This window comes from Girardinichthys multiradiatus, chromosome 11 (genome assembly GCF_021462225.1).
Source record: "Girardinichthys multiradiatus isolate DD_20200921_A chromosome 11, DD_fGirMul_XY1, whole genome shotgun sequence".
NCBI lineage: Eukaryota > Metazoa > Chordata > Actinopteri > Cyprinodontiformes > Goodeidae > Girardinichthys > Girardinichthys multiradiatus.
The window spans coordinates 32,969,701-32,990,806 of record NC_061804.1 but is presented as its reverse complement, the minus strand read 5'-3'; the positions used below and the strand labels follow the sequence as shown (position 1 = coordinate 32,990,806).

Here is a 21,106-nt window from a genome sequence, read left to right as displayed (position 1 = left end):
ATGGTTCCAGTTAAAGTGCATGTAGAGTTTAAAACACCATATTTGTTGTGTTGTCAGGACAGAAAGGGCCTATTTTTTTCCTATGGCACCACTACCAACAAATGGTTGGCAAGTAGATGGCATCTAATGGTTGATATGACGAGTTGTTTAACCCAAGCTGCCTCTTTGTTGAAGTTCTCTAACAGTGAGCTTTTGTTTTTTTTTGCTTTGTTTAACCATCCTGGTGGCATGATAAATATCAGTCCCCATCCAGCTCCCATAAATCTGTTTAATTCATACATATACCCTTGGGAAATAAAGTCATGGATTCCTAATTAGAAGTTCTTAAAATCTGTGATCAACTTTAAAAGGTAAAGTATAAATTTACAAAATGCTGTAAGGACATCGCCACTAAATTCTTAGTATTCACATCAAATGTTGGAATTTTGTAACGTTTTCAGCATGAGATTAAAAACTAAAACATTTTATTTTAAGACTTTTTGAACATCTTTACCAAGAGTCATGATAAATGAAATGGACTCTGCTGGAAGTTATACTCTCAATGCAGTTATTCAAGTTCTAACTTCTGCATTGTGGTCTGTTTGGGTCACTCACCTTTTTCTTGCACTTCTATATGTTTGTGAAGATCCCTTGGTCCTTTGTGCAACATCATGGACATGATGGTGTTGCCAGAGTAAATGATACCTCAGAGAAGCTTTTGATCAGTGCACAAAATATTCCTGGAAATGCTTTAAAAATGTTTAAAAAGTGCACTGCTTGTGTACAAAAATACCAAATCTAATCGACAGCAACTTTTACCGGTTCTCACTGAGGACACAGCTGATGTGAAAGTGTGCAACTGAAAGAGGCTGTATGTCTATCTAATTCTTTCTAAATTACTGGAATCCTGTCTGTGCTCTGTTTCAGACCAGTCTCAGGCTGAGAGGACCAACTCTATCACCGTGGCCGGAGCTGTGATGGGTGCAGTCCTAGCTCTCTTCCTCATCGCCGTCTTCATCATTGTGATTCTCACTGCTCGGAAAGCCCCTCCGACTGCCTACACTGACAAAGTGTAAGTCTAACAAATAATTCATGCTGAAGAATATGCTTGGCTAGTTAAATAATGACATGGTACATCTAGAGGTGACTGAATCCCACTGGTAGATGTGGTTTACTTCTTGCTCCTGTGGAGAGCTCCTCAGTGGTTCATGCCCCGGAGCAGGAAAGACTGCGGGATAAGGTTGAAGGGTGGAAGATTGTTTTTTTCTTGGCAGTAAGCCTTTGTCTTCTTTTGCTCCAAATGTGCCTACAGTCCACCAGCTGCCACATTTGATGTAACAGCAAAGAGGAACTTTAAGGTTAAATAATTTAAGCCCTGTCTCAGAGTCCTGTGACTGACATGAAACACTATGTGAATTTGTGCCATGTTTAGTCTGATAGACGGTCAAATTGAAGGGAAGAACCTGTGTTGTAATGAACAAAATAAAGACTATTAGGCTTTGGTCAAGGGCTTGTACAGTGTGTTGCAAAAATATTCACACCTCAAGAAAAGACTATTCGTAACGTATCAATATGACCATTCCCTTGCAACTCTGACTGTATGGTTAGGAATGTTGTCCTTAAGTTAGGATGGAAGGTGAACCTTCATTCCAGTCTCGCATCTTTTGCAGCTTCTAACAGATTTTTTTTCCATACTAGCCCTGTGTTTAGCTCTGTCCATCTTCCCATCCAGTCTGACCAGCTTCCCTGTCCCTCCTGACAAAGCATCCCTACAGCATGATGCTCCCACCATCATGTTTCCTGGTAATGATGATGTGTTCATGGCGACATGTGGTTGGTCCTGTCTACAACAATGGCTAACTTCTTGCCACGCTCTCTTAAGTCAATTTTATTTAGAGGTACCAGCATAAAGGGGCCAAAAATAAACGAGCTAAACACTTTACACAAATTTGCTGGAAAACGTTTTAGAAACCGTGTTTCATTTTATTTTCACTTCATATAAATAAATTCACCTTTATATAGTGATCCAGCTGGGGATCTGAATTGTTTTTCCAGAATGCATAACCCCAGTGGTTGCAGGCCCCTCTTCTTGGAGAGCATATGTGAAGTCAGGCATTGCTGTTGGATGAGGATTTTGTAGTCCAGATAACATGTCTCCACTCCAGTAGCGGTAGGCTTTTTGAAATTTGGAATTTGAATTTACGCCCCATTATCCGGCACTCTGCATTGCCCTCGGAAATGTAAGGCTTGGATGCAGCTGCTCAGCCATGGAAACCCATTCCATGAAGCTGTTTCTGAACTGTTCTTGAGCTAATCTGACAGCTATAAAGTTGGTTGGTCTGTAGCTAGTGACTCTGTAGAGATTTCCCAGTTTTAGCCATTGTGAGCCTCAGCATGCATTGACCCGCTCTGTGTTACCTGTCTTTTTGGGGCTCCTTTTTTCTTTTTTAATGCACCCTTGAAATAATTTTGGTCAGCCAGCCACTGATAAAAAGTTTTAACTTTCCCCCATGGTGAATGATTCTCGTTTTGGTGCTTTGAGTCCAAAATCACTAAAAACTCTTTGTAATCCTTTGTAATCCCAGGTGGATAGATGTAAATAACTCTGTTTCTTATCAGTTTTTGAATTTCTTTAGATCATTGCACGATATGTTCCTTTTTGAAATCTCTTAGCCTACTTCATATTGACATACAGTTCCTATTTAAGCAATTTCTTGATTGTACAGTGCCTTGCGAAAGTACTCGGCCCCCTTAGCGACATACCCCAAGCGACTTGCAGCTGTAATTGCAGCAAAGGGTGGCGCTACAAAGTATTAACGCAAGGGGGCCGAATAATATTGCACGCCCCACTTTTCAGTTTTTATTTGTTAAAAACGTTTGACACATCCAATAAATTTCATTCCGCTTCACGATTGTGTCCCACTTGTTGTTGATTCTTCACAAAAAATTAGAATTTTATATCTTTATATTTGAAGCCTGAAATGTGGCAAGAGGTTGACCAGTTCAAGGGGGCCGAATACTTTCGCAAGGCACTGTACAGTGATTGGGCCTGGGTGTGGCTAGTGAAAATAAACTAAAGAATGTCTGTGATCATAGTTAATTCATGTAAAAGGGTGATTTTTCTCAAAAGCCCAGATTGGTTCAGATGGCTTCTTCCTCTTCACAAAGAGAAAACAAAGTTGTTACGCATCATTAAAAGCCCAAAATAAAATGACATTCCTGCTAATTATGAGTGCATATAATTTCATGTCATCCCAGAAACTTTTAGGAGGGTGTAGAAATGGGACTGACAATGATTAAATATAAACTGCAACAGCCAATCCACCCACCCACTCCCCATTTCATCTGACTGTCCTCTGTTCATGTCTACATTATGTCAGTGACAACTCTGTTTTCAGACAGATTTAAAAGACGTTTCCAGTTCATGCTACAGACTCCTGACGACTGGCAGCAAACAGCATGACGTACAGCTTAACATCCATGCTGGGGTGTGGGCCCTGCATCGCTGAGCTGACTCTACAGAACGCTCGGTCCAGCCATGTGCTGGGGTGGTCAATTCCACGACATACTTAGCATCTTAAGTGTGACCGTGGTTGGAAGTCCCAGTGGAATGAGGTGGAGGGGGGGGCAGGGTGATTGGACGCACACCTCGTCCCTCTCCTTCATCATGCCCAGCCGTGAGTGTAGGACAGCAGGTCACAGAGAGCACTGACTGTAATCTGTATACGAGAGGAAAGAGCAGCATTAGGCGACACATAGTGGTGGAAAAATTGATGCCTGTCATGACATTTTTTTATGAATTGCCAAGGTCAGTTTCTAGGTTTCAGTTTAGCAGAGGATGGATATTTCAGAAAATAACACAATGACTTTAACGTCCACGTCATGTGGGAGTTCAGAGGAACAGCTGTCGGAAATCTTCCAATTTACTGCTGTGTGCAGGAGTCCATCACCTTTATCTCTAAGGAGACCACTATCCCACTGACAGGGATACCTCAGCAATTTTATTGACTTAAAACAGGCTCTGGTAACTGATATCAGACAAAATTACTTCTTACTCAGTAGGTTTGTTCAAGCTGCAGAAATTCTGACTGTTATATGTCCCAAAACACATCCAGCCTTGCCTGGAAATGCTCATGTTTCACACATCCAATAAATTTAGTCAGCTCTCAGTTATTAATTTGTAACCGTAATAACATCAGTTTGATTAAAAAGTTATTCTTATAAGCAGCCATCCTGAAAATTTGATCCAGAAATTAATTTTCTTTCCCTTATAAACAGTCACTGCTCTATTTCATTCAGATTAAAAACTAAGATCTTTTCCTCTCTGCCATGTCTTTTTTTTCCCTCCTCCTCTGCCAAGGATTGACCTTCCTCCGACTCACAAGCCGCCCCCTCCGTATTCAGAGAGAGCACCGGCTGTTCCTCTGGGAGTCCACGCATCACAAGTGGCCTGGCTGTGTCAGGTAAACCCCGCCACCTCGCTGCAGCCGATTCAGAGGCGTGCGTGAGGATGTCTCTAAAGAAAAGAAACCACTTTCTTATTTCATGATGAGTCAAAGCAGATAGTTAGAATAAAAAAAATAAGTGGGTTATGTCATTATCTGAGATTATTAAGTGCTGAGACCTAATGGCTCTGCTCATTTCATATGTAGCGTGAGGAAATTTTAATTTGTGTTCTTAGCATGTTGTTTTTTTAGACTCACATGTGAACTTGTTTTTGCATGTGAATCACTCAACTTGCTTAGATATGCTGTGCTGTTCTTACAGGATTACCCTTTGTTGAGCACCATCCATCTTCCTATCAAATCTGTCCCTGGTGAATGAATGAAAGTGTCCACACAGAATGATGCTGCTACCACCATGTTTCACTGTATTCAGGGTTTTAGTGTGCTATCTCATATAGTACTTTGCATGTAGACCAGAAAAATAGTTTGTCTCTTCCTACCAGAGCACCTTCTTCCACATGTTTGCAGTGTACCCCCTCATTTCTGATCCCCAACCAGGGTCCCTAGGAACCACTGTTCAGAATGTCTTGCATGTTTTAGATGTGTCTGTGCTCAGGTACAACTGACTGAAACAGTTGTATTACCTCCTCAGGATGCTAACAAAGGTGGCAGAAGCCTATTGATCACCTATTCATTTAGGTCAGGTGTCTTTCAGCAGGGAAACACCTTAACATGCAGGAGAGCGGGCCCTGAAGACCAGGGTTAGGGACCCCTAGCCTACATGGCTTCTTGCAAACTTTACACAGGAAATTTTAAACGGCCTTCTTTTAACCATAAAGGTCCTTAAAGGCCAGATTTGTGTAGTGTATGACTTATAGTTGCTGGTCAATAGATTCTCCTACATGAGCAGTGGATCTCTTCAGCTCCTCCAGAGTTAACTTGGGCCCCTTAGCTGCTGTCCTGATAAATGCTCTTCCTGCCAGGCCAGTTTAGATGCACAGCAACCTAGAGTAGGCTTGCAGCTGTGCCTTACTCTTTCCATTTTCCGATAATGGATAGATTAATACTTAATGTTCAAAGCCTGGAGTATTGTTTCTCAAACATGTTCTGTTCTTACTTGCAGGCTCGAAGTGCAGAGCACAGGTTCGAGCAGCACCCACCCACAGCGGCGAGGCCCGTACCACCATCAGATCAGCAGCGCTCCCGCCTGGAGTGGGTGTGTCATCAAAGCGGCACGGACCAGGTGTACATCAACCACCGTGAGCACTACGTGTGACAGATCTCCTGAACACAGTCCACCAATCACCTGCCAGTCACTCTGCCTGAGCGGCATCCAGCATATGGGCTTCACCTGATTCACCGAGCCATCAATCCACAGGAGAGGAGAGGACAGGTGGCAGCGACAAAGGAAAATGTCTCACTGTGGAGGCAGCTTTTATCACATTTTACTCAAACAAAAAAGAAAAAAGTTAAGCATTTTGAGGGAACAGCCTGTTCTTGATTTGAGCTGTTTCCAGGCACTCTCTGAAATAAGCTACACAGTAAATTTATAGCTGTAAACAGGCACAGTTAGCTCAGAACCAAACTGGAAACAGGGGAACAGCCAGTACTATTCCCTAAATATCAAACTTTCTTTGGCTAGGCTGTATCAGACATTCAGTTTTCAATTGTTATTTTGGAAAAACTCTTTGCCTTATTATGCAATAGAACGGATAATTGTTTAGTTTTCAGAATGAAAATCTGTGGCGTTTTGTTCATACTCAGACTTCTAAACAGACCAAACTTCAAAGATCCAGTGAAATTTCATCTATGAACTTAATGTGTGTTTGACATTAGAAGATGTTATTATGTAACTGTAGGCTTTGGGTAAATTTAACTTTTTCGAGTGCAATGAGAAAGTATTCATACCCTTTGAAATTTAATCACATATTGTCAGATCACAGCCACAAACTTAAGTATATTTCAGTGAGATTTTATTTGATAGACCAGCACAAAGTAGTTCATTATTGTGAAGTGACATACATGGTATTTAAAGTTTTCTACTAGAAAAAAAACTTTCTGATAATAATTTGTAGAACAACCTTTTACCACAAATACAGTTGCAAGTCATTTAGGTTATGTCTCTACCAGCTTTGCACATCTAGGACATTTTTAGTAATTTTTCTTTTTTAAATAAATGTACCTTGATCAGACTGGGTCAAAGCATTCATGAACAACAAATCTTGCCCTGAGATTCCAAATTGCGTTAAGATCTGGACTTGAACTAGGCCATTCTATAACATAAATATGCTTTGATCTAAACTGTTCCATAGACAACCTTGCTGCGTATTCAAGGTGCTTGTCTTGTTGGAAACTGAGTCTTCATCCCAATCTCAAGTCTTTTGCAGCTTCTAACATGTTTTCATTTTGAATTGCTCTGTATTTAGCTCCATCTTTCCACCAAGACTAACCAGCTACCCTGTCCCTGGTGAAAAAAGGATCCCTACAGCATGATACTGCCCCCACCATGGGTCACCCTGAGTTACAGTCAATTCAGGTTGATGTGCTGTGTTGTGGTTTCTGCTTCATGCTCTGCTGGTAGGGCAAAAAAAAAAGTTTGATCTTATCTTTCACATGTTTGCTGTGTCCCAAACCTGGCTTGTGGCAAACTACACACAGGACTTCTTATGGCTCTCTTTCAACAAGGGCTTTCTACTTGCCAATCAGGATGATAACTGTCAGATTTTGATTTGTAAAAAATTAAGAAAACCATGCAATACTTTCCGTCTACGTAATAATTATGAATGACTATGTGTTTGTCTTTTACATAGAATCCCATTAATATCCACTGAAATGTATGTGACAAAATGTGCAACTTTTGCAAGGCACTGTAATTATAGCTCTTTACTTATCAAACACTATAGGTGTGGCTACAGTTGTGTAGAAATATATAGGTAAAGTGAATCACAGAGTCTTAATGTGACGTTTAGAATCAACTAACCTGTCTAAGTGCCATTTGGGGGTTTATTGACCTCTGAGGACCACTGTAACAATGACATACTCCAGTGTGATGAGCTAAATACAAGCTATCTTCCTGTGTGACCTATTTACATGTATTAAATTGCACAATTTTCCCAGTTGGGTCTCAGTGTGATGCATGAAAATCATAAACACCGCACGTAAAAAGAGAAAAGAGGCAGAAAAGGAATTGATTTTGAGCTTCTGTGTAATGTCAAACAGCTCCACATGAGCATGTTCAGTGAGGTTTTTAAGTAAACACTGACAAATGGAAGCTCTGAGTCACGATTTAAGGCAATAAGAGAAGCTGCCCTTGAAGATATGAGAGAGTGTGAATTGATGCTGGTTTTTCTTTTTCCCTCCATTAAAAAAGATCTCAAGGTCACCAACACTTTTCAACATGTTACTGTTTTTCCCAGAACAGAGGGAAGTTTCTTTTTTTTTTTTTTTATACCGGGAACCTTTTAAAAAGGACACGTGGTGGAGGTGAGCTTGATGTTGCACTGAAATCATGCTGAAAGTGTTTTGACATGAATCCTGTCTTGGCTTAGATCACTCAGAGCTCGGCCCAGCAGCATCTTTCCAAGACTGACACCTAGTGTTTAAATGTGCCAGTACAGCTATAACTGGAGCTAAATATACACTATATGAACTTCACAGGGCACACATTTAGAGCAAATACGTTTTTATTAAGGAGCAATATTCCAACAGGAAACAACAAAAATAGTAAGTACCCATAAAAATATTGTAAACCAAAAACAAAAGATAAAGTTACACCATTGATAATATCTGCAGGAGCTTAAGGCTGTTGAATTATTCAATCCTGAAGTATAGTTTTATATAATTGTACATTTATTGGAACCAAAGATCACTTAGACCAATTTTACATTGACAAACGTTCAGGACTTTCTATTTATTCCATGGCAGCAAAAGTACAGAAAATGTACATTTTAGAACTTGAGTTAAAAGCACGGATGAAAAACAAAACATGAAAACATGGAGCCAAGCTGTCTGCAGACCTACAGGGGTTGGACAATGAAACTGAAACACCTGGTTTTAGACCACAATAATTTATTAGTATGGTGTAGGGCCTCCTTTTGCGGCCAATACAGCGTCAATTCGTCTTGGGAATGACATATACAAGTCCTGCACAGTGGTCAGAGGGATTTTAAGCCATTCTTCTTGCAGGATAGTGGCCAGGTTACTACGTGATACTGGTGGAGGAAAACGTTTCCTGACTCGCTCCTCCAAAACACCCCAAAGTGGCTCAATAATATTTAGATCTGGTGACTGTGCAGGCCATGGGAGATGTTCAACTTCACTTTCATGTGCATCAAACCAATCTTTCACCAGTCTTGCTGTGTGTATTGGTGCATTGTCATCCTGATACACGGCACCACCTTCAGGATACAATGTTTGAACCATTGGATGCACATGGTCCTCAAGAATGGTTCGGTAGTCCTTGGCAGTGACGCGCCCATCTAGCACAAGTATTGGGCCAAGGGAATGCCATGATATGGTAGCCCAAACCATCACTGATCCACCCCCATGCTTCACTCTGGGCATGCAACAGTCTGGGTGGTACGCTTCTTTGGGTCTTCTCCACACCGTAACTCTCCCGGATGTGGGGAAAACAGTAAAGGTGGACTCATCAGAGAACAATACTTGTTTCACATTGTCCACAGCCCAAGATTTGTGCTCCTTGCACCATTGAAACCGACGTTTGGCAAAGGCATGAGTGACCAAAGGTTTGGCTATAGCAGCCAGGCTGTGTATATTGACCCTGTGGAGCTCCCGACGGACAGTTCTGGTGGAAACAGGAGAGTTGAGGTGCACATTTAATTCTGCCGTGATTTTGGCAGCCGTGGTTTTATGTTTTTTGGATACAATCCGGGTTAGCACCAGAATATCCCTTTCAGACAGCTTCCTCTTGCGTCCACAGTTAATCGTGTTGGATGTGGTTCATCCTTCTTGGTGGTATGCTGACATTACCCTGGATACCGTGGCTCTTGATACATCACAAAGACTTGCTGTCTTGGTCACAGATGCACCAGCAAGACGTGCACCAACAATTTGTCTTCTTTTGAACTCTGGTATGTCACCCATAATGTTGTGTGCATTTCAATATTTTGAGCAAAACTGTGCTCTTACCCTGCTAATTGAACCTTCACACTCTGCTCTTACTGGTGCAATGTGCAATCAATGAAGACTGGCTACCAGGCTGGTCCAATTTAGCCATGAAACCTCCCACACTAAAATGACAGGTGTTTCAGTTTCATTGTCCAACCCCTGTAGATATATATATAAAAACTGCACACTGTGTGTAATTTAAGCTAATTAAGACATGATAGTTTGAGTGCAGCTTGGTTTTCACATTGATCTGGCATGCTTAAAGCAGGTTGCTGGTAAGGAAAATCCACTGAAATATCCATACGCAGTTCACTGGCTCAGTGTTGGCAGCTAGATGTCACAATAAAGAGGCCACCATATTCACTGCAAAAGTTGTCTTACCCCTTAGACGGTCAAAAGATTTCAGGTCACAAGCTTCAGTGTGTTGTACAGTATGTTAAAGATCAACAGAAAGTAGTGTGTTATTTTTAAAAATAGTTGACAAATAGAAATCTAAGAAATGTTGCTGGAATTTCTGTTTAGCTCCCTAGATCAACAGAGGGACTGAAATATATGCAACTTCAGCCAGACTGGACAAGGAGCATCTGTGACCACCAGTTTTCAAGTCTTACCAAAGATTCTCAACCGGGTTTTAGTCTGGACTTTAACTGGGCCATTTTAGCACATGGATATTCTTTGATTTGAACCTTTGCCACTGGTTAAAGTTTTTTGCAGCCTCTAACAGCCTCTGTCACACAAAATCTCAATAAAATACATTGACATTTGAGGTTGTGACGTGCCAAAATGTGAAAGTTCAAGACCGGTGTTTGTCGGGATCCAGGCTGGTATGCATCTGTATTAATGGCGTTCAATTGAAGCGCCACAGATACAGCACTAACAAGGTGTTCTTGAAGCAGCAGTGTTGGTTCATAATGTCTAAACATTAAAAAGATTAACCCTGAACAATTATACCCCTTCTTATGGAAGGTTTCTGTAGGTTATTCATGGAAACAACCATATTAGTAAACAAAATATTCTCACATGAAATAAAATGATCACATGAAATTATCTTGCGCTTGAGCAGGAATTGTTTAAAATGTAATGTCTTGTGTAAGTGGATGTATTTGGCCACCTGTTGTGACTATTCTACTGGACTTTTGGAAGTCTTAGAAAGTTCAATGAGAAACTCACCAGTTTTGACCTATTTGGAAAGTTTGGCTGGTGTTTTTACTGAGATGTCCTCAGTAGGCAGTTTTTCTTTTGTAGCTCACATAATTATCCAATAAATTAGAGTTGAACATTTAACCAGAAAAAGATGGAGGAGCAAAAACAGAAGACACAGCAAGGACCAAAATGCCTCTCTTAAAGAAGAAACATTTTGTCAAGCTTCTATATGAAACTTGAGTTTGTTACTCATTGTTTTTTATCTTATTAGTATGGTTTTAGTGTATTCTAACAGATAGGAAAATGTTGAAGTAACTACCACAGCATAGCATTAAGGGGCTGTAAAACTGGCTGTTTTTATATTGAATAGAACCATAAAAAGAAAAAGAAGCACCTTTAAAACGATGCCAATCTCACTCAAAATGTTGGGATTGGAAGTAGCTGCCAAAGCTCATGTCAGCATTGTTTCCAGTTTATCAGCACTGCCCTCTGGTGGTCAAAAAGAGAACTACATGTTAACCACACTAGCAGCAGCGATAAAGTTGACTTTTATCCACAAAATGTATTAATCTACTTACTCGGATTTAATTGTATTAACTGAGAATCACTGTCTTACATTGGGCCTTAAAATAAACCACCATGACAGCAACACAACATTTGTTGCCTAATTAAATGCATTTCGAGGTTTTATAAACTAAGAGCTGAAAGACAAATAGCAAGTAATAATGTTATTTTTATTGTACTTGGCAGGCATTAAAGGCTCTAAACACAGAAGCAGTGATAATTAGCTGTTTTGTTATGTACTGCAGTTCAGTGTGAACCTGGTGTTTATTGATAACGTAAAAAAACACTTGAACAAAAAGATTTACAGGACACGTATATGTTCTCATCGCATGTAGAAAAATGACCGTGCCAACTAGTAACATTAAAGTTGCCCACAGAGAGTATCTCAGTAAATAAAATTTCCTACTTCATCCTCAGCTCCTCCGTCTTCTCTGTGTGAATGGCAGCTTTGTTTCTGCTGTCAGCTTCAATTAAATCTTGCTCCCATAAACAATCACGGTGGAGGGATGGAAATGAGCCCCACCGACGGCCCCACAGAGGATGAACCCTTCCAACATTTTCTAAATCCCAAATTCCTTCGGTGTGCAACGACAATGTTACTTTGACTTGGATTTCTGTTTGATGACAGGAGTAGCTGGGGCTGCAGGTTTGGAGGCAGGGGGAGAAGAGGGTCTCACCAACGCATACAGACGGTCAAACCTGCAATTAGACGATGCACAGTTAAAGAGATACCAATAATTTATTGTTTTTATTATTATCACAGAAACAATGTATTTTATGGAGTAGGTTACTTACAGATTTCTGATTTTCTTTACAAATGCTCTGAAAGCTCTGACCACCTTCCTTATCCGGACCTGCCATCAAAATGAGAGCTCAGTATCCCCAAAGCAAATCTAGCTTTTGTTGGGTATCAAAGATCTACTATTCTGTTAAAAAATAAAGTATATACCTGTTGTTTTTTGTATAGCAGAGGAAGGGAGAAAACCGCAATGACAGCTGGAAGAAAAACAAAAGGAATTTGTTATCTAAATCAAAATGTTATAAAAGTCCAATATGAATAAATCTTTAGTTAGAAGATCTGAACATATGTCAGAAGTGTGCAGCAGTAGTTATAAGTTGGTCTATTTAGGTGGCTTATGTCACTCACCAGCTATAATCAGAGTCAGCCCGTTGGTGGCGATGCCCACATACGTCAGCAGATAGAGGAGCAATACAAACTGAGGCACAGAGGATGAGTTCATCTGAGTATATTACTTTGAGAACATGTCATCCATCCTGAAACTAAAGGAGTTGATCCCGCAGATAAGCAGCAGGTGATGTTTCAACACAAACAAAACGTTAATTTCAAAACCAGGCTGTTTCTGGCCAACGCCGGTTTGCAGTTTCTGACCTACCGATTCAGATTTTGATCAATTCAGGGTTGTAACAGGTAAGACAAAAATGTGCTGCAGGTTCTTTGATTATAGGTAGTAGATTTGAATCCCTCAAAAAAGGAGTCAGAACATCATCCCCATTTATCCACCAAAGTAGATATCCCTACCATTGAGCTGATTGGTAGGGAGCTACTTGTGCCTCAAGTACATGCTGTTAGTGGGTCTGTTGATGGATAAAAAATCACGGGGCTTCCTAGATTTGCTCACATTTAAGGAATTGTGGGGTTTGAATTTTTCTGTATTGGACCTGCCTTTCACCAGTCGGAGCTGATTGAGGAAAAACTGTCTAACTCTTTAAAACTGCAGGAGCTAAGCATTCAGGTTACCTTATTGTGGGACATTTTGCTCTTTTTTTCCTGCATTTCTTAATGAAGAATGTCTTTGCATTTATGTTCTATCGGTCTCCTTTCTAACTATGCTACCAAATTTAAGTAAAGGTCATACAGCACCTAATACCATCATTAGCACTCCAGGTAACGATGTGTACGAGGGCCTAAAGATAAATGGTTGTTATGGAGATGTGGTAACCCCAAGATGCCACTTTTTGCTGCAGTCCTCTACCACGGAGCTTTAGAGATTTTTTTTTTTTTCCAGATTTCCTTACCATCCTCTTTACAGTGCAGAGTGATCAAATATACTTCAGTCCAGTGTTGTTGCAGTTGTTTGAAACATTTCAGTTACTGATCTGCAGATATTGACAAGCTTATGCGGGTAGTTTTGTTGCAGCCACTTCCTGACTTATTGAGATCAACATACATTTTTCATACTTTAATACCATTTTTTCTAGTCTTTCCCATTATGAAAACTAACTAAGCGAATTGAACCTCTTTGTTAGATCATATTTATGCCTAGGGAAACAGCTCGTTTGATTTTTCTTGTGTCTGTCTGAGAGAGAGATCATGCTCTGACAATAAAATGTAGACTAAAAACAATGTTTATTTTTTTCTACCACCAGATGGTGCCAAACATTTTCAAATCAAGCAGTTTGATCATGAATCACTGTCTTCTTAAAAGGATTCACACCTCTTGTTCTTTTTCAGTTCTTTTCACATGAGAACCACAACCTTTTTGATTATATGTAGTAAACCAACACAGAGTAGCACATAAGTAAATGATAAGTGGTTATCAATTTTTATTTTATTTTAAAAAATCTGAAAAATGTGGAGAGTATTTAAATTCAGCGACCCTACAAGTCAGTGCCTTGTAGAGCTACCATTACAGCTTCATGACCTTTGTGGTATGTCCCAGTCCAGCTTTGAGACTGAAATTTTTCCCATTCTTCTTCACAAAATGACCAAAACCCAGTCAGATTAGATGAAAAACATGTGAATAGAAATATTTAAGTTAGATCCTAAGTTAGACTTGTTTTGTTGGAAACTGAACCATTGAAATAAACCATTCCATTGTAGCTCTGGTTGTATGTTTAGCTGCTGGAAGGTGAACCTCCACCCCCAGTCTCAAGTCTTCCTCTTACCGCCTCTAACAGGTTTACTTCCATTAAGGTTCTGCTGCATTTAGCTTCATCCATCTTCCCATCAACTCACTTCCCTGTCTCTGCTGAAGAAATGCATCCCCACCGCATGATGCGACTATTATCATGTTTAATTGTGTGGATAGAGTGTGATCAAGGTGATGTTGTGCAATGTTTGGTTTTCTACCACACATTGCGATTGGCGTGTAGGCTAGAAAGGTAGATTTTGGACTCCTATGACCAGAGCATTGCCCTCAACATGCTGTGTCCCCTACATGGCTGAAGGAAAAGTTTGAACAGGACTTCCCTTAGTTTTCTTTTACATTGTTACCACTCTCCACAAAAGCACAATTTCTGGTGTGCATAATTAATTGGTTTCCTGTCAACAGATTCGTCCACCTAAGTTGTAGATCTCTGTAATACCGTTTTATAACCACTAATAAAACCCCAACAAAATATATAAAAGTTAGAGGTTTTAATGTAATAAAATGTGAGCAAGTTCACTTTTCCAAGGCTCTATATATACAGCAAGTTATCACATCTTTCATTATTACCACAGTCAGACCTTAATAGTGTCGATCATGTTCTCGATGAAGAGAAGCCGTTTCATCTCTGTGACGGCAAATGCAATCAACAGCACCACCTCTTCAACCAGCATCACAGTCTCCTTATCAGTCAGTGAGCTGTCGTAATCCAGATATGACCTGGGCGCAGAGTCACAAACACAGAACTTAAGGAGTGCATCCATCACACTGACATAAAATCTAAAGAAATGTGTACATCTCTGCAATCTGAGATCCAATGAAGATGCAAAAATGTATGTAGACAAACTCACTGAAAGGGGTGGACACCAGGGTTCCAGCGCAGCACTTCCAGAAGTTTATAGTAAAGACGGAAAGCAGCGGTGAGGCACATGATACCCAAGCAAACATGAGAAAGCACAGTGATGGCACTCAGCTGGAAGAGGCTGGCCAGGCCCATCACCAGCCCCGTAAATACCACACCCGTCCACCTCATGTTCCTCCAATACACCAGATCCATGACTGAAAAACACAGTTACCTACAATGACCTACACAGTGCTGTGAAAAGGCATTTACAGATTCTTTCTGATTTTGGTTATTTTTGTCACACTTAAATGTTTCAGACCATCGTACCAATTTAATGTCAGACAAAGATAACCAGAGTAAAAGCAAAATGCAGTTTTTTATATGTTGATTTCATTTATTAAGGGAAAAGCTATCAAACAATTCTGATCGAACTCTATCTGAAAAGCAATTTCCCCCTCTACCTGATGACTGGTTTGTGATCATAACTGACAATGTGATCCACTTTTTTGCAGCATTGTTTTGTTTCAGCCACAAGTAGGGTTTTTAAGCCCTTTACATTTCAAATCATTTAAGTGACAAAAAACATAAACAGAAATCTGTAAAGAGATATATACTTTTTTCACAGCATTACCGATACGAATTGAGGGATGAAAGAGGCATAGTATTTCTGAGATATCTGTGATTGAAATACAAATCTGACTTGTATCTGACTCATTTCTTTTGGTTTTAATCCTTTGGAATTACACGACACAACGACAAAAAGAGAGTTTTAAAATGTTTTGTTATTAAACGATGGACATGCCGCATGTATATTCTCCCTGAATGTTATTGTGCGTCATTCTAAACAGAACTCAAACAGAGCATCCATGACAGCTTAAACAGCTAAAATGTGTGTTTTCTATTTTGTCAAACACACACTTGACTTTTTGCATTTTGTGGCAGAACTGTAAAGAGAGAGTTTGTATTTTTTGGTGTTCTGTTGAGAAGTTATGAGGAGTCAGTACCTTACAAACAGTGGCATCTCCACATGAAACAAAGATAAGTTTGAGAGGTAGCACCTAGTCCGAGCTGGGCCAGGAAGTAATTTAAAAGTAGTAGTCCATGCTCTGCAACAATGACTTTCCCATGTTTAACACCTTTATTTAACAACATAACAAATGCCAATTTTTTCCTGCATAAATATGCATAAATATCCTGAACATGATTTTTCTTCCACACATGAATTCCCAAGGTTTCTGTTTCAAGCACATGAACCAGCTCACTGTGTGCCTAATTTGCCAGGCTTTGTTTGGCCAGGATGCCCCACTTGCATTTCCTAGGCCTACTACAGTGTCAGCAAAGAAGCCACCAGTGATGTCGAGATGCTCTCTTCTGGAACCATCAAAAAGATGTATGCAGCATAGGAAAAAGAGCAATGTGTGCAGCATAACTTTGTACAATGAAAATTTTATTGCAATTTCACTGAAATTTTTGACACACTGGCAGAAACAAAATTCTACAAACCGATTTCTTCTCAATTGCAAGGCTAGAGACATAATGGACATGAGTGCTGTCAGCATTTCTACAGAGAGTGATGTTAGGGATGCCCCTTGCTGCTAAAAATTAATGGGTGCCGTGTTGGTTGATGGGCCCAGCGCAAAAGGCTATAAAATAAGGAGCAGCCTGTGGTGTTTTTCTTACTTCATAAAAAAATTTTGTTTTATCTTTCAAAAAATCCTGTGTGGATTTCTTTTCAGGGTTGCAATTGGTGGCTTATGTGGAAATACTGATGCAACATCTCAAGGCATCAGCCAGGAAGGTTACAAAGTAGCTTAAGACCAACAAAGTCTGTGTTTTGGAGTGGTCATCACAAAGTTCTGATCCAAAGTAAATCTGTGGGCAGATCAGAAAAGGTGTGTGAGAGCAATGTGACCCCCAAACCTGACTCAGTTACAGCAGTTCTGTCAGGAAACATTGGCCAAGATTCCTGCAAGCTATTGTGAGAAGATTGTATGGGGATACCCAAAACATTTGACAGGTTGTACAGTTTAAAAGGCAATTCTTCTAAATACTAAAATGTGTCAAAACTTCCAAAATGGTAGAAAATAATAAGAATCTCAAATGAAATCATCTCTCGTTTTTGTGGTATTTAGAAAATAGGAATAATTCTGGAAATCCTAAGCAACCTAAAACAGGAAAAGTTTAGTCTCATTTTATATCATTCAGTGAGAAAACGGATTATGTATCTTTTTAAACATCGTATGTAAATATCTGGTTTCAACTGTATTTACTGTTGGTAAGATGTTTACTTCTCATAACCCTTCAACAGAACTCCACTTGGAAATTTGAATTATCCCTTTTAAAAGAGCCGCTTTGTTTCGCATAATTCAAAAGTTTTGTGTAACTCTGTCTACAAGTGATACCGCCCTCTTCAGCCTTTCCCAGATCAAATCAGGTTCTTCTGCATTATGAACCCAATGTGACACATGCCAGACTGTTGAACAAAGTTGCTGTGCTAGTTTCATCAAAGGAAAACCAATAAGTATTTAACAGGCATGATGAGGCATGAAAAATATCTTCAGTATTTAAATCACCCAGAAATATAAGAAAAGATTTCGAAGAACCAAATAAACGTTACAGTATCTCAAAAAAAGTGAGTACACCCATGACATTTTGAAAATATTTTATGATATCTTTTAATGGAACAACACTGAAGATATGACACTTTGATGCAATGTAAAGTAGTCAGTGTGCAGCTTGTATAACAGTGTAAATTTGCTGTCCTCTCAAAATAACTCAACACATTGCCATTAATTTCTAAACCACTAGCAACAAAAGTGAGTAAACCCCCAAGTGAAAATGTCCAAATTGTGCCCAAAGTATCAATATTTTGTGTGGCCACCAATATTTTCCAGCTCTGGCATAATCTTGTCGGGCTTGGAGTTCACTGGAGCCTCACATGTTGCCACTGGTATGCTCTTCCACTCAGTTCCTCAGTTTCTTTAGCAAGGCAGTGGTTGTCTTGAAGGTGTGTTTGGGGTCATTATCATGCTGGAATACAGCCCTGCAACCCAGTTTCTGAAGGTAGGGGATTATGCTCTGCTTCAGTGTGTCCCAGTACATGTTGGTATTCATGGTTCTCTCAACTGTAGTTGCTTGTCTTCCGCAAAGTGTTTGCAGGCTTTCTTGTGCATCATCTTCAGAAGAGGCTACCTTCTGGGACAACCATGATGACCAATTTGATTAGGTGTGTGACACATGGCTTGAGCACTGAAACACCTTCAATCTCTGCAACAATGCTGGCTGCACTCAAACATCCATTTTCAAAAGACAAACTCTGGATTTGACGTGGATAAGCCTGTGGCGTAACTTCTTTGGCCGACCATGGTGAGCCCTATTCTAAGTTGAACCTGTCCTGTTTAACCTCTACATGGTCTTGGCCACCATGCAGCTGCTCAATTTCAGGGTGTTGGCCATTTTCTAATAGCCTAAGTTATCTTCATGTAGAACAACAATTGTTTGTTTTTTCAGATCCATAGAGAGCTATTTGCCATGAGGGGCCATGTTAAACTTCCAATGACCAAAATGAGAGTGTGTGAGAGCACTCGTACTCGTACTCATCGTCTTCCGCTTTATCCTCAGACTCAGCAGAGACACCCAGACGTCCCTCTCCCCAGACACCTCCTCCAGCTCCTCCGGGGGGAGCCCAAGGCGTTCCCAGGCCAGCCGAGAGACATAGTCCCTCCAGCGTGTCCTGGGCCTTCCCCTTGGCCTCCTCCCAGTGGGACGTGCTTGGAACACCTCCTGAGGAAGGCGTCCAGTTGGCATCCAGTATAGATGCCCGAGCCACCTCAACTGGCTCCTCTCGATGTGGAGGAGCAGCAGCTCTACTCCGAGCCCCTCCCGGATGGCCGAGCTCCTCACCCTATCTCTAAGGGAGTGCCCGGCCACCCTACAGAGGAAGCTCATTTCAGCCGCTTGTATCCGTGATCTCGTTCTTTCGGTCATGACCCAAAGTTCATGGCCATAGGTGAGAGTAGGAACGTAGACCAACCGGTAAATCGAGAGCTTCGCCTTTTGGCTCAGCTCTCTCTTCACCACAACGGACCAGCACAGCGCCCCCATTACTGTGGCAGCCACACCGATCCGTCTGTCAATCTCCCGCTCCATTCTTCCCTCACTCGTGAACAAGACCCCGAGATACTTAAACTTCTTCACTTGAGGCAGGAACTCCCCTCCAACCTGAAGAGGACAAGCCACCCTGTGTGAGAGCAATAACACCAAATTGAACACACCCGCTCCCTATTCACACCTGAGACCTTGTAACACTAACGGGTCACACGACACCGGGGAGCAAAAATAGCCAATTAGGACAGTTTGGACATTTAGGCCTGTATTTACCTTTGTTGCCAGTGGTTTAGACATTAATAGCTGTGAGTTGAGTTATTTTGAGGGGACAGCAAATTTATACAATTGTACAAGCTGTACGCTGACTACTTTACATTGTTTCAAAGTGTAAAATCTTCAGTGTTGTCCTTTGGAAAGATATAATATTTACAAAAATGTGAGGAGTGTACTCATTTTTGTAAGATGCTGTATATGTGAAACTATTACTAATGTGTGATGAAATGTTCTGAATAAAGATGTGAAATATTATATCAGATCCTATATGAAATATACAGCCTCCCAAACATTTGGTGAGTATCTACCGCTTATGCAAATCTAAATCTAATTATCTGTCCTATATAAACAGTTGGAAATTTCACAGATTAACATCTCAACAACTAAAACTCAAACATCAAAACAACGTTTTCATCATAAAGGTTCAGAAAGATATGTTTAAACATGGTAAAATGTTGCTTTTTCATCTCCAGGATTCATCTCCAGGATTAGGCTGATCCACTCTCACTTTATCTGTTGCACCAATTAAGTGATTTCGCTCAGCATGGCAAACACATAACTTAACTCTAACTGTACATTAATCCTAAAAACAGATGTTACACATACAAGCAGCAAATCGAAAATAGTTGTTAATCTTGTCTTCTTAAAAATGAACCAAAAATATAACAACATTTAATCAACAGCAGGATCTTATTTAGATGAGTCCCATTCCGACCACCAAAAAAGAGACATGCTGGACTCAGAGTTTAACTGGGAACTCTGTCTCAAATCTGCCTGAAGGAGTAAAGAAGAACCTGTCATGTTCCTCCACCTGACAGCTGGACTCTTCAGATTCTCAAGATTTTAGCTGGCTCTCATTATTTCCTTACGTTTGGAGGCCATTTCAGCGGTGATCCTTCTTGCTCCCCAGTCTTCCTTGAGCTCCCACTGTTGGCTTGCACCCCAGGCTTTTTTTGGCCTCCCCAGCTCTGTCAGCAGTATAAGGCTGGCCTGGCCTAATTTTAACCCATACTGGATACACCCTGTGAGGATTCACACACACCCACACACACACTGAAATTGGGAACCTGAGACATGTCTCCTTAGCTTTCTGAGACCCTCATGCCTTCTCAATCAGTGTGTGACAGACCCACACACAGAGACCTGTGCGATTGGCCACACCAACGAGGAGCAACGTCTGATGTTAAATTCATCACTGATCAGGATTCATGAGGAAACATCCCAGGTCTGTAGGCTGCTCGCTGAATCAGCGTTGATACTGCAACACTGATGACAAACTGATTAATTTCAGTTTAAGACTGACTCATACTGTAGGGAGAAACAGCATATTCTCATCACCTTACATAAGAGTTCACTGTTTTAATGTAAACTGGGTCACTTTTTAGTTCATGATGGAAATTGTGTCTCTTTGAGCCAAACACTTCTTTTTATTTCAACATTTAAAGCTGATTTGATCAAACTCCTTTTCATTAATTTTCCTTGTGTATGTGGTTGACTAAAACTATTGGACCTTAAGGGAATATAGATATAATCATGGTGAAAAGAACTTTCAGGGTTTTATGTATTAGGACATACTAAAATGATCAGGTCAACAATTTTTTATATCTAACCTCAAGTGTAAAAAAAATATCTAGTTTCATTTAGACTCCCATTATTTAATTTAAAGGGAAAACAAAATAAAAAAAGTTGTGAGTGGAAAACTAAGTACACCTTGCTGCCTCCATGGGATTTTAAAG

The 21,106-nt window shown here is 40.4% G+C and overlaps 2 protein-coding genes across 2 annotated transcripts in view; one reads left to right on the top strand and one right to left on the bottom strand.

Moving 5' to 3' along the window:
• Window positions 1-7,540, top strand: part of nectin3b (nectin cell adhesion molecule 3b) — a 42,341-nt gene extending 34,801 nt beyond the window's left edge. Inside the window, exons 6-8 of the mRNA XM_047379228.1 lie at window positions 907-1,051; window positions 4,340-4,442; window positions 5,548-7,540. Coding sequence (XP_047235184.1) covers window positions 907-1,051; window positions 4,340-4,442; window positions 5,548-5,700 — 401 coding nt within the window. The 3' untranslated portion in view covers window positions 5,701-7,540. The remainder of the gene's footprint in view (window positions 1-906; window positions 1,052-4,339; window positions 4,443-5,547) is intronic.
• A 3,869-nt stretch (window positions 7,541-11,409) lies between these two features.
• On the bottom strand, window positions 11,410-20,354 carry rtn2b (reticulon 2b). Its single transcript, XM_047378526.1, has 7 exons — window positions 20,240-20,354; window positions 14,998-15,205; window positions 14,728-14,866; window positions 12,406-12,475; window positions 12,208-12,254; window positions 12,054-12,112; window positions 11,410-11,957 (listed from the first exon to the last, which is right to left on the bottom strand). Exons 1-7 carry the CDS (start codon window positions 20,250-20,252, stop codon window positions 11,855-11,857), a joined length of 639 nt encoding a protein of 212 aa, XP_047234482.1. The 5' UTR covers window positions 20,253-20,354; the 3' UTR covers window positions 11,410-11,854.
• Window positions 20,355-21,106: the final 752 nt, after the last annotated feature.